At 39.2% G+C, this 14574-nt stretch overlaps 1 protein-coding gene across 7 annotated transcripts in view; it reads right to left on the bottom strand.

Moving 5' to 3' along the window:
- PLCB4 (phospholipase C beta 4) overlaps positions 1 to 14574 on the bottom strand; it is a 208597-nt gene that overhangs the window by 78858 nt on the left and 115165 nt on the right. For all 7 annotated transcript variants that reach the window (XM_055816320.1, XM_055816321.1, XM_055816319.1 and 4 more), the window contains 4 exons: positions 10685 to 10765; positions 10322 to 10381; positions 8968 to 9111; positions 357 to 436 (listed from right to left, as the gene is read on the bottom strand). In XM_055816320.1, coding sequence (XP_055672295.1) covers positions 357 to 436; positions 8968 to 9111; positions 10322 to 10381; positions 10685 to 10765 — 365 coding nt within the window. The remainder of the gene's footprint in view (positions 1 to 356; positions 437 to 8967; positions 9112 to 10321; positions 10382 to 10684; positions 10766 to 14574) is intronic.

Below are 14574 nucleotides of genomic sequence, written 5' to 3'. Positions count from 1 at the left end.
AGAATCAGTGTATCAATTAACGCAAGTGTGCAGACAAGACAGACTCATGGGGTTTTGTCTGCATATGCAACAATGAAAGAACAAACCAGATGATAATTAAAACATACAATATCAATAAAGCAAATGAAGAGTTATAAATTCTCGTGTAATTTCTCCTGGGCAGGTGCCAGATACAAACCCGAGTCCTCTTCTGGTCAAAAGGAAAGAAAAACTCTAAACTAATTTAACACCATTTTCTTTATTACACTGTTTCATGATTGCAAATGTTGAACTATGAAAAACAATTTTTTTTTTAATTCCAAGAAGGAAAAATAGGACAGTAAAATAAAGGAAAAAAAGAGGAAAAAGTAACTTACTGTTTCTTGAGACATGTCATTGGACTGACATTGTTAGCTCTAAAGTTATGTATGATAGATCCAAGCCCTTCTACCCATCGCTGAAAAACATGAAAATACAGAAACACCAAATTAGGAAAAACTAAGGAGGGAAAAATAGAAAAGTTTGTCTTGGGGGAAGGCTCTTCTTCCTTGCAGCTGTGGATAACATTAATAACCTGAGTTGAGGAAAAAACCTGCTGACTTCACAGCCTGTAAGACCACAGAAAAGTCCAGCCACATTTTTCCCATTACTATTTCATCCTCCACTAAACAAAGTGATTGTTTTCCATTCTTCCAAGTACTACCTGTAGCATCAGCGGTGATATTAAAAGTTTATTGCCAGCAAAGGCAAGTGGTCCATTGGTTGATTTAGTAAGCCTTCTATTTATAGTCTGTATAAACATATGCCTCCCTTTCAGCTGCAGCTGGCAATATTAGCTATTACTAAGCAACATTATACAATGTGATGACATCTTTAACTGGTCCAGTTTTTTAAAAGGAATGAAACAAAATAATAAGGTTGAGCAAACCACAGGGAGGCACAACTGTTCTGTGACACCAACCTCATCTAACATCCCGTTACATATTCAAGTCCTTCTTGCTTTCGTCCTTAAAAAGCAAAACATCCCAGTAATCATTGGGAAGATTTTCAGCCAAAAGCACCATTACAGAACTGAAGTAATTCCTTTTTATGGATCTATTTTTCTATTATAGTTTGCACCTAGACTTTGCAGTAACATATAGAAGAAGCTTAAGGATTAGGCCCTAACATGAACACTCACTGATTTCAGCAAGAATCCTGGCAGGATAAAGCTATAGGAAGAGAAAAAAATGACAGCACTACAAGCCAAGTTCAATCTCAAATACGCCATTGTAATGCTAGGATTACTTAACAGATACACTGGTGGAACTGAGACAGCATTTGGTCCGCTGCTTAACATTAACCTTATGAATAAAGAAGCTTCTTGCTTCTGGCCAGATTTGTGTGTGTAGCTTGAACTGACTTGCGCAGGATCCAGAATTTGACACTTATAAATAGATGCAGATGAGTATATTTTTCTTTTCATGAATGAGTGTTGTACATCTGCAAAACAGATTTAAAAAAATCATCATTTATATAGGAGGAATATTAACATCTTTGGAAAATGGCATGTTGTAAACTTCAGGTAGAAAATCCCTTTGGGCTAAAGCAAGGTCTAAGGTGTCAATTCAGCAGACAAACACACTTCAGCAGACCCTTGTACTCATGACTCATTACAAGCATGTCACAAACTTTTTAAAACAAGAAATTGTTAATCAGGCAGTCTTAAAAATGGACCTCAAATGTATTTTGCTTTAGGAAAAGTAACCATTTATTAAGACATTTATTAATAATCAAATCATAGAATGGTTTGGGTTGGAAGGGACCTTAAAGATCACCTAGTTAGAGTCCCCCTGCCACAGGCAGCGACAGCTTCTCTGGGCAACCTGTGCCAGTGCCTCGCCACCCTCACAGTAAAGAATTTCTTCCTAATATCTAATATAAATCTACACTTGTTCAGCTTAAAGCCGTTACCACTTGTCCTATCGCTACATGCCCCTTGTCAAAAGTCCCTCTCCAGCTTTCCTGAGGGTCCCTTCAGGTACTGGAAGCTGCTGTAAGGTCTCCCCGGACCCTTCTCCAGGCTGAAACACCCCAGCTCTCTCAACCTGTCTTCATAGGGGAGAAGCTCCAGCTCTGATCATCTTTGTGGCCATCCTCTGGACTCCTGATATTTAACTATTTTTAAAAAAATATAAATCTGTAATTCTTCTATATATGTATTTTTAATTATTTTGTGCTTGAGAATAAACCAGTAACAGTCTGCCCTCCTACTTCTGTTTTTCCAGCTGCATGAATAAGATGACTCAGTCACAGTATGGATGTACTGCCTAGGAACTTTAAGAAAGCAAGGTTCATGGGGAGAGATAATGTTATTTATTAGAACCGATACACCTGGAAGCCACTGACAGACTCAGGGAACACTTACCTTTTCCTACAAATGTTCCCTCACTCAAGATGACATTGCAATACTGCTTATGATAATCTCAGGATAAATGCCTGAACAAGCCTTACATGTATTTCAACCTCCTAGAACTGTCAAAATTCAGCTCTCATCAACTATCTACTTTTTTTGTGTGGCTTGTTTCCGTTTGTTGGTTGGGTGTTTTTTTAAACAGTAAAATGTAACATTACTGCTGTATTTACACTGTCATAGCTATTAAAAAATTTATCCTCGTATGACCTGGATTAGCCTGTGGTCCCTTAACAGCTCCTCAGCCTTTCACCTTTCAACACTGACCCACACAGCATAATGGCATATGCACTGCAAACAAAAGAACTTGCAAAACTAAATTATGAAAAATGCATGCTGTGATTAAACTTCAGTCCTTCAAAACTCCCATTTTTTTTCCACTAAGAAATGGCATTGGTGCAGTACTGGCAACATCACCATTTCAACAGGAAAAAAAACCAGAGATACATTCTGATTTGAAAGCAATGGATTACATCTACACCAGATATAACAAAATCTAACATTTAGAAGGTTACCCAGCACTTGGTTCTGAAGTTACTTCTGTACATCAAGAACAGCTGCCAAAAAGGAATACTACTAGGAGAAAAACAAATATAGAGATATTCAATAGACTAACCACCTATCGAATAATTTCTTTGCAGGAGTTATCCTGATGACTCCCACTTTAGAGGATTCTCTAATCTTTTTTCAATGATAATGCCCTTTCCTGATAGAGATGTCAAACCAGGAACTGCATTCTCTTACATGAACAGAGCACAGAACCACTGCCAAACACTGATAAGCCACAAAAGCATCATATCTCTGCTGGCATCAAGCAAGGGAGTAACCTAAGAGTCTCTGTCCACCTATGTCCACCATCTTTACTTTGGCATGATGTCCCCTGTTCCACACCACACAGCTGCACTACAGTGCAGCATCTGGCCGCCTGTACTTCAGTTTGGGGCTAAAGTAGTTTCTGAAGCTTTTCATCAGATATTCCCCATGATTACCAGCTGGCCCAAACTAACTACAAATAAGAGGGTTGAGGGAAAAAAATTATGGTTTTGGACTGTGAACACACTATATAGAAGCAAAATGTCATAAAATGAAAAAAATTCCTTACCCACAGTTAAATATACAGGATCAATGCAATACATTCAATCTCTTTGTCCTTCTGAGCCAGAATAATCTCCAAATTATTTTTTTATGACAACTATCTTCATAATCACTGTCAAGGCACTGCGATCCAGTGCATTGATACTCACAAAATATCCAGAGCATGAACACTCTGACAAGTGTCAAGCTGGCAATATATGCTTTCCTGACAACAAACCATTCCCAGATTTCATGTACACTTGTCTGATGACCTTGTGGAAGGGATGTAAGAACAGCTCAGAATTTTCTCAGCTACATGCTATGAAGAATACAGCAGCAGCCTTGCTTGTATGCTATGACAGTACTTATTTTACAGACGAAGCTGAAAGGCCTGGAAACCAATGTAAGTAAACAGGGATAAAGATCCTCAATTCTCTCCTTTTGTGCTCAGCATATCCAAATCACTGCCTCTCCAAAGAATAAATATCCTGTAACAAAATGACATTCTGAAATGACGTAGATAGGAAACACTTCATTTGGGTCTTACAGAAACTAGAGCTACAAAATATTTTTGATAGAAATACAGGATAGATTTGATTCTTAATGATGCTAGTGCTAAATAGTTTCTGATTTTCAAAATAGGGTTCAGTGCCTTTAAATCTGTCAATATAACTCCTGAATGGCTCTCCATATACCAAGAATTATTCCAGATTCATATAAAAAAGGTATCTGGGCCCTGCTATCTTATCATAGAGAAACAATAATAAAGAGTAGTACACCTTAAACACAGACCATTAGACTGACACAAGAGGCCAAAATCTAAGTACACTGCAGGCTGGAATAAGCTGATTGTGTTGTTTTTCCTCTAACAAGACCCAACATTGTCAAATATCTCTATAAGGAGAAGGTACAAGAAAAACTGATGGAAGAAGTACTCTTAGCTTTTGCTGTAGTACTGAAATGCTTCTGAGGCATTCAGAGACCTTGTTTTAGCTAGGGTTCATCAATGAAACACATGCAGCAGTGGCAGGACACACCGGTAAGTTTGGTCTCTCAGCTCTCTTTTAGCCATCACTGTTTCATTTATGAGGGTTAAAAAGGGTACAGATCATGAAAGGCTAAAAATCACTGTAACCTACAGCTCATGAAATTCTGGACAAGTTCATCCATGGCTTATTTACAGATAAGGTCACTATCATCCAGACCTCTTGAGATTTTACCTTCGCTATTTCAGTGCAGTCTCTCCACAGTTGCACACTACTTAATCCAAGCACTGGGCAGCTGTCAGAGTCAAGGGCTTGGTAGCTTGAAGGTTCAGGACATATGCGGAGAACAGAACTACATTTCTCAGCTCTTACCAAGACAAACATGCCCTGGCAGGGTTCCCTGGTACTCTGCCCTGACCCAGCGGTGCTGTGACCAGCAGATGTCCCCCTTAACGCACATGTCGCAGAAGCCATTTCTGTTGTATGAAAATTACCTCTAACGAAAGACAGCAAGAGCAAGGAGACCAGACTAGTGACAGCATAAAACCTATCCCCTACTGACCAACTGCAGCACAAGTTTACAGGATATTGCTGTGAAAATTCTGTTACAAAGATAAAAGGGAATCCCAACGTTCAAGTATTTTATCAGGAAAGCTGAGGCTCACATAAACACTCTGTAGTGGGAGTTGCCTGATGTGTGCAGACAGCTATCACTCTTCAGCAAAGCTTTCCATGCCAGAATAACTTTTCCACCATTACAGGGTTCTACTCGGAAAGTGGCTGGAAAACTCACTTTGGCTGCTTTTGTATACAAACCGAGACAAACATAGTGGAGCTTTACACAGTGAAATTGACCTCCTGGCTATGGAGAACTGAAGGGATTAAGTTTTCAATTTACTGATAATTCCACAGTGGCATAGTGAAAAAAAACATGAAAAAGCAGAAAAGCAAGCACACTGAAATCACATACACTTAACTGCAAGCTGGGTAGGATATGAAGATTTCTGTAGAGAACATGGTATTACATACTTGGCATAGGGCTACCTGAACATGAAAGCAGTGGTCATATATTTAAGACAAGTCATAGTTTAGAAATGTTTATCACGTAGACTATGAGACATAAGCCATATATTAACATAACAGGACAGAGAACAGCAGCAGACTTCTAGAGTTCTAGCATGTTCTGCAGGTTTCTTAAAAAGTTTTGCTTTGGATGACCAAAACAAACCAAATCTATGGGAAAACAGAACTTTTCTGTAATGTGACTATAGGATATTCCTGCAGGAATCTTCTGCTACCTCCTAGTTGCCCTCCTAGCAATGTGATTTGTGCAAATATTTAATATCTTGTTTCATGGTAAAAAAATTAGGGTCATCTGAAACAGAACTTTTTTGTAAGTCAAAAAGAGCCATATTGTAGAAACAGCAACAAACTGCTCCATCAGTGGTGTATTTTAACCAAATTGAAATTTTGAAATGAAAAACACTATTGCAACTGAAAAACTGAGTTTAATAATGTCAAAATGAAATGCTTTCTACTGCAGTCTTCTTCAACACCATAACATTACTAGCTGTGTGATACAGCTTGCATTTCACCTTCATGCTGTTTGTCAGCATATGAGTAATACAACGTTTTGGCACATGCGATTCATTCTGGTGCCTCACAGGTTATCCATCAAGATGTGATTCATTGTCTCAGTAACACAGCTGTAGAAAATACCTTATTTCAAATCCAGCTATGGCAGTGTAAAAGGTCACTCCACTCTCCTCCTCATCCTGTCTCCCATCTCGCCTGTGGCTGCTCCCATCCCTACCTACTGCCAGAGGAATGGTGTGCATCAGCACTTCCTGGACCCAGGTTATCCTAAACACTGCTGTGAGCCTTGCCACTAAACAGCCAACATGAGCTTAATGCTATAGCCCTTCCTTGAAGTGAGTTAGGAGTGTTCACATGAAGTCCTCTGCCAGCAGGGCAGTTGGAACAGTACTTTCTGGCAGAAAGGCAAAAACTATCAGGTGGAGAGATGGTCCTTCCCAAGAGCACAACTGGATTTGGGAAAGAACAACTGTCAGGACAAATTTAACCCTGATAGGCAGTAATATTAAAGAATGTAAAAAGAGCTGACTTGATTTACATTCATCTTTTAAGTTAAATTCCTTAATGCATTGCCAAAGTGGATGAGCAAAGCAGACAAGTCCAGATTTTGGGCTGCTGAACTACAACAGCTTTATTGGACTTATACCAGCTTTGGGTAGGCAGCCTACATACCACGAGCTAAGGCCTTACATCAGTGCTACACCACTTCTGCACTAAGAAAATTCACTCCCAAATACTCACTGGCTTTTCAAATATCCTAGATTGAAGAAAGCAGATTATCAGATTACTAGGTTACAGAATGTCCATCTGGGAAGTAAAAAAGAAAAATATACACATAGGATCACACATCTAATGTGTGTGTGTGTGTGTGTGCACGCGCATGTTTTAATTTTAGCTCACAGTAATTTATATAACCTGACTTAATCAGGATTCCAAACATGAAATTTAAAATTCCACCTTTTACAGTCACTCTCTACTACCACAGTGGAGTTGCTTTAGGAGAGGACCATGACAGCTGCTTGCAATCAGAGACAGTACACCCTATTTTGTGGTTGTTTTGTTTTAAGAGTGGAAACAAAACCCAATTACCTAGCTGAAAACACCAATAAAATTTAAGTAGATAGAATGTAAATACCAGAGTTGGCGCTTGGAGACAAGTGGAGCGATAATAAACATACTCTTGTTGTTGGAACAGTTATACTTGGAGCTCAGCGATGACTTGGCTGGACCTGCTGAGCACATCACCACAAGAGGCAGAGGAATATGGAGCTGCCCAAGTGCAGAGATGATGACAGATCACAGCAGACAGCCTGCGATGAGCCCTGCCTGGAGGGGAGGGTTCATCACTGCCCACGGCAGGCAGTAGCTCTGCACATGCCCACCTGCCACAGCTGTGGCACCCCTGAGGGACTGCGCCCACACTCTGCCACCCTGTCCTAGAGGGGGCCTGGCATAATCTACTTCCCACTGATACCCCTCCTTACATGGGTAGCCTGGAGAAGTCAGGAAATTGCATTCATCTTCTTTGGCATGGTTACTCAGTTCCATTATAACCCAGCCTTCAGTGAGTAGCAATTACTTCTTTTCCAATTGTAAATTGTTACCTATGGAAGCAGAATACCTTTTTGCTCTCTTTATGGGTAGAAAGGTTCTGGGCTTTTGTATTTGGGTCTGTCACTAAATTCTGTTGTTTGAAAGTACCCCAACCAGGTGCCAACCAATCCTGACCTTGGTTTATCTGAGGAAGGGACAAAAGTTCTACAGCAAGTAATGCTTGCCTTCCTCAGGGCAAACGGGGGTGGGGAGGGGAGGGGTGGATAGCAGAAATCAATACAGATAAATCCCTTGCACTTACATGGGCTGCTTCAGCTACAATCATTGCCTCTTTTTCTCCAAGCTCTCACCTTTGCCATTTCACAAGGGGGGCTTACTTTTGGACATGTATTAAATCAAGGCCTATTTTAAACTGCAGTTAGTAGATGTATGGCTACTTAATGCCATGCAAAGACTCACTTCTTCAAGAGGAGATTTAAAGGAGGGGATTTAGCAGGTGTTTGTAATCGATCACTATTCCATGTTTATCACACAGGCAAAACAGATTACAATACACTGCAAGTACATACAATCAGAAAAGCAAAACGTGTAGAATCTCTGGATCTAAGCTAATAGCATACTATCAGTACTTGGGATCAAGTTTCTCAAACAGTTTACAGCAGATAGATTGAGTACCAGGCCTTGGTGGAGCCACAGAATTTACATTGTGAACTGCAATCTTAAGCTCTCAGGAAAGGTGACGTGTTAAAAAGCACCATTGTTTTCTTAAGAATGTTCCATGTCAACAGGAAACAGCAAAGAACCTGGGCACGCTGAAATTCCCTTAACTGTAGCAATTTTCTTTCCTGCTTTTGTCTTTTCAAATAATATTAACCACACAATACTATTAGGTTATCAACAAACAAAATTTTGGAGGGCTGAGCTCCACTCACAAGGAAAATGAAAGTAATTGCACTTCCCTTCAGCATCCCTGTGTGTTACAGATCCACTGCATAATCATCACATGGTCTGCTGTGCAAGCCCCACACAGAGACACTGAACAGCTGAGGGAATGCTCTGTGCTATATTTAATGGTCTCGGTGTCTACTTTTGATAAATCACCATGCACACAGAGACTGATAAAGTCACTATTTCCTTTCACCATGGCACACAGACACATTACACAATGCTTCAAATGGATGTCTGCTGCCCTTTTGTAAAGTGTGGCAGCAGATATAAGGAGGTATTTGAGTCAGCCAAGCAGGCTGACTTACTAAGGAAAAACAATCGAGTACTGCTGAGAAGCTTTTTTTTTTAACTCCCACGCACTGTTTAATTGTGAAATACCTTGGCTATTTCTGTGTTTTCCGCTACCATGAAAGTGAAGCTGATGTTCACCAGATCTGTGCCACTGCAAACACAAACTATTCGTCCTTCCAACTCATTTTCTGATTTTCCAACAGCCTCAAGTGCAGTTAGTATTTTGGGATCCTGTTGAACAGAATAAATAACTCATTACATTTGCAATACTTCTGTTATGCAATGCACTATGGTAAAGATGTGTTTCCATCTCCATATACATTAGCACCTTTAAACCTTTGCCAATCGTCTTAAATGATGCTTTCACTTAGATTTATTGTGTGTAAACCCTAAATACACTATGTAGCAACAAGTAGGAACACAATTGTGAGAACTCAGGAATAAATGAAGTATTCTAAATACATTTTAGGAAGTTAAATTAAAAATTTAGACTGGAAATAGAGAAACAGTATTAACCTCTACATAAATTATTCCAATCTAGCTAGGCCCATAGTTACTGAGAGTTATGATCTGTGTGACTTTTTGGCTGTTTCCCAGACATGACGTACAAGCTGGTATCTCTGCTGAAGGTCAAGGGCTATATATTTAATGGGCATAAAGAGTAAATTACCTATGTAAAGACAGAGGTGAAGTCTGACACACATTGGTATATTTGTCAGCACAAGAAGCATGGGGTTGTCTGTACCACTACTTCTCACGCCCCTTCTCTAATAGGGAAACATTTTAGTCTATGAATTCCCAAGAGAGTTATCTACAGTCAACACAGAAACACTTAACACATGAAAGTGGAAATGCAGACATGTCAAAAGATATCTTGCTTCACAACAAATCTTCTAAAGTAAAGGCCAAGGCCTGGAGGAGGGAGGCCCACAACTCATTTCAGCAAATTCTACATATTCCTTCTGAAGAATACCACTGACAATATTTCCGTAATTTTGGGTTTATCCAGAACTCCTAGCTAGTACTACTGATATTCTTCAAAATGGCAGATAGTGACCAGCTGCCCTCTCTGACCATCTAACTGTATAAAGAGGGATGCAAACAAAACTATGTTTTATGATAATGGAAAATGGACTAAACTAAGCATAACAACCCACTGCTACAAAATAAGTGAAAACTGATACATGTTCTCAATGTCTATTGTTCATCTTTCACTGCATCCTGACAGCTGAGCACTGTACTACATCAGAAAGACCAGATAACAGAACCTTCCCACTGCAATCACACCAAATTACTTGACTTTAGACCTTACAGTTTTAGACTGTGATTGCAAAATAAAAGCTGTGTTGCTGGTATGTTTTAAACAAATGAACTTCATCCTGCATTTCACCTTCAGTTTAAATATTCTTTGTTTAAATAAAGAGTGTAAACTATAGAGTACCTTTGGTACAGCTCCAAAACGAACACTGTTGATCAGGGAGCATTCTAATACCTGTCCTTCCTGAAACGGCAAAAAAAAGTGTAAGTTCAAAGGTCTGTTGATACATGGCTCCATTAGGTACTGCAGCAAAACAAACAATTAATCTTATTTGCAAACACTTACATTAACGTTAAACAGTATATTTCCCTTTTATATCAGTTAATTCCCTCTTAAATACTTCACTTCTGTCAGTTCTAAAATAATAGGACTAAGGCTATCTTTGTAAATAAATTAACACAGTATTTTAGATTTTTAAAAACTAGCCAGAATATAAACCAAGTGCAAGAATATCTAATATATACTACTGACATAACTGTACTATACCTTTCCTTCACTTTTCCAGCTCAGAAAAAAGCCAAATTCATCCACTTGGAAGAGACAGTTGCTTTCAAAGACAGAAGATTCCTATATAAAAGAAAATACAGACCATTATTTTAGTCGGTTTGACAAATGTCATAAATTTATTTATTGTTCAGAAATAAAAGACTGCTACCTTTCTCCCCAAATACCTTCTCCTGGAGAATTTGTTATTCCCAAAGCAATCAGAAATGAGGGAGGCAGGCTTTTAAAAAATGATCATTTTTAACAATTGTCTTTTTGCTGCCACTTGAGACACTGGGAGGCACTTAATTAATATTTTCCTACTTCTTTGCAAGTATGAAGATTTGTTGTGTTTAATAAAAGCAGTGATTCTTACCTAACAAAAACCCTAATGAAATGGAACTTAAAAAAACACACCAACAAAACAAAACAAAAAAACACACTGAAAATGAAATGCTTCCAAACTACATAAAGGCTAAAAATACACGATTTGCCAATACTACCTTCAGGATCAAATGAGACCACAGTTCATTTTAACATTCAGAATTTTGGAAGCATATTTCTGTTAGACTGTGACAGTATGCATGCTGCAAGCATTTTGTAGCAAGAGTATCTGGCAAGTAGAGATTGACAGATATTGATTTGTAGAGAAATTAAGAAAGAATTGCATACCTAAGAGACTAGACAAGGCAAAAAATCAGATTAGCTGAATTAAAAAAGAAATTTCCTCCACACACCTCCAGCCTCAATTAACACACCATAAATTAAGCTAAAATGCAAGATAACGCTGTGCAGAATCAATCAATTCTTAAAGAAAAAAATGAACCCAGGACTTCCTGACTTCCTTAATTGAAAACCAAAAAGCACATGTGCAGGCTACAGCACTGCTTACTGTTTCAGACATCAGGACTTTGCTCTATATTAAAGACTGAGGTACCTTTCTGAAATGCCATCTCATCTCCTGTACATACAGCAAGGGCAGCAAGCACATGAATATACACAGCTGTTTTCAGAGTCTTGCATACAGAATAGTTTGAATTTAGGTAGCAAACCCAGGCACAAACTCCATTGCTTTCAATCTCTGGGGCACACCTAAGTCAGTAGAGTCTATCCAGGACAGTTCGTTCTCACTGGGTTACTCTGAGGCAGCCCCCCAGCCTGACCTGGGATGCAGGACATCTGGAGGCAGCCACAGGTGCCTTTCTGGCCTCTGCCATGGATCAAGGGTATCAGGTGAGCTAAGGAATGGTCACATTCCAGTCAGGTCTTATCCTGACTTGACACTGGGCGTGAAGGCAAGCAAGTTCCTGCAACCACAGCAGGGTAACGTCCTTGAACCCTCCTAGATGGGCACAGCCAAGAGGGATATGCTGTGTTTGGGATAATTGCTCCTTTTCCCTGGTTGCATTAATTATCGAATGGTGTCTACCACTTCTGGACTCCATTTTACAACCTCTAACAAGATTTACAGGTTTTAAGGACTGACAAACTGCAGTTTTCCATCCAAGTAGCAAACAAGTATGTTTATGTTACAGGCACGGGAACTCAGACAGAAAGCATATAGTTGCTATAGCTAAGTCTAAGCTGATACCACTACATATGAGTTTTCAGCATGCACTGCTCTACCTAGCCTTTTTCACCATAACTTCTGTTTTCCTGCCTTCACCCTAGCAGTCGTCCCTCATGAAACCTACTTCTTGCCAGACACATCACATTTACTGGTTTTACAGCCCGTGGAGTCCTGTTTCATATAAAAATGCAGCTAGATATCAATCCAAACGAGTGTCTCTTGCATTTCACAGAAAGATTACTCACACAATAAAAGGCAGGCAATATTTTGTCATTTATTTTGTCCCCATGTATCAAAAAGTTCTTGATATACCAAAGAAGTTGTTTTCACAAAGGTGTTTATGTAAACTGTACCTTTTCATCACCTGCATCAAATCAAGTTGATATTCCACCCCAGCCCTGACTCTACTCATCAAATTACCATTTCTGCAATTTGTCATCTTGTACGGTAAAAACCCCCACACCTACCATCAGACCACGTAGATGCAACATGACCAGGAAGATTCCTCATCATGTCCGACTTTTATTTCCCGTATTATTGAGATAACCCTGTTCTAGACTTTTTCAGCAGTCAAAACATGCATAATGCTTGGCCTAAAATATATTTCCGTAATTTTGTAATCCTTCTGGTTAAGATATTCCTGTATAAGCAAAAGATTAATCAAGACAATGCTCCACATAACGACGACCCAGATTTTTCTAGCAACTCAGTGAAATGTGGGCACATAAAAGACCTCTCATGCTACATGACAGCTGTTCAGTCACCCAGACCCTGTACCAGGATTTCTGAGCCCCAGTCCTGCATTGACCTGCTGCATAACCATAGTTCACTTACCATTTCTCTTTTCCCAAGATGACCTTTCTGTCAGGGTAGAGAATTAAGTACAGCATTTCCATGAAAACTGATGCCTAGATCTGAAACATTTTTCTTGAAAATTGCAAGCCCTATAGTATAGGGATTGGATCTTGCTATGTTTGCATAGCATGTCTAAAAAAAATGGTCTCTCTCTAGGGTAGGCTATCTAGTTACTACCACAACACAAATAATAGCTTATGCATATCATACATCTGGTATCAAACAGCCACACCATCAAGTGCTGTTTATAGGCTACAGATCTTAACTTCTGAGTCACTGGGTTTTTTTCACAGCCCTTGAAGATTCCTGTAAAATTGCAGATAAAATGTACAGTTAGCTACATAAGTGAAAGCCCTTTAATGTTTCAGAACAGTTGCCTTCAAGAAGACAAACCAGGATTCCAACTGGACCATATCAAATCTGGACTGAACGGTAGCAAAACTCACAGAAAGCTATGCAGCTAGAGAATGTGACATAGATGGACAAACATTTTGCTCCACAGGTGGCAAGTAGGACCCCCTTTCTACAGGGTTTTGGAAGGCAGCAAATGCAGCCGTAAGGAGCAAGACTACAGTGCTACCATCTCACCCCACGTCTGCCCAGCATTACCTAGTCTCGCACAGGTGCCTGCTGGGTACACCAACCCACCGTGCAGAAGTATTACTTTTTGAGATGTCTCATTCTCCCTATCACTACACCAAGGACCCAGGTGCCTCACTGAGCATTCTTGATCTCACACCAAAATGTAAAGCACTTAAACTCTTTTCTGTATCTGCACATTCTCTGTTGCTCATCTAAGGTGCAAGAGAGTAACCATGGGGCCATACCCTCTTCACTTGGATCCTTACACGCTGAGTTTCTGGATCAATCTTTGCTGAAAAAAAAGAGTTTTATGAACCTCCTTTCTAAGGAATTCAGTGTCCACTAGTATCATCTTAGTTTATCTGTCCCCAAAACTAAAAATACAGTGTAAAACAACTACCCCTATCTTGGCAGGCCTCATGAAAACAAATACCTTTTACTCATATTTCAAAAGATAAGAGGAAATACTAATATCCCTGAAGGTATTTACTGAGATACCTTCAAATTTAAGAGATTTCCTGTCCTAACAAGATTAAAAATACACCTTTATAACATTATTCTCATTGGTATATCAACGCTGAGTGTAAGGTAAAGGTCTCAGCACTTCATTTTGGCTGTTTAAAATGTCCTGGTTTCCATTCCTTTAATAAATCTGGATTAAAGCACAGCTGGACATGGGATCATAGTAATCATATTTCAGATAGAGTACAGGTTGATTTTCTAAAGCAGATAAAACCACTCCAAATCTCAAATTATGTATTTGAATCAAAATATAAATATGTTTTCTTACTTTCCCTTGTGCATGCATGCCCTCAGTTTATACATTTTTAAAAAAAAAAAAGGTATATTCCCCTACCTCCTTTTGATAGATGTACAAAAATTAAAA

Source organism: Falco peregrinus, chromosome 11, assembly GCF_023634155.1.
Source record: "Falco peregrinus isolate bFalPer1 chromosome 11, bFalPer1.pri, whole genome shotgun sequence".
Lineage (NCBI taxonomy): Eukaryota > Metazoa > Chordata > Aves > Falconiformes > Falconidae > Falco > Falco peregrinus.
This window is presented reverse-complemented; position numbering and strand designations above follow the sequence as displayed.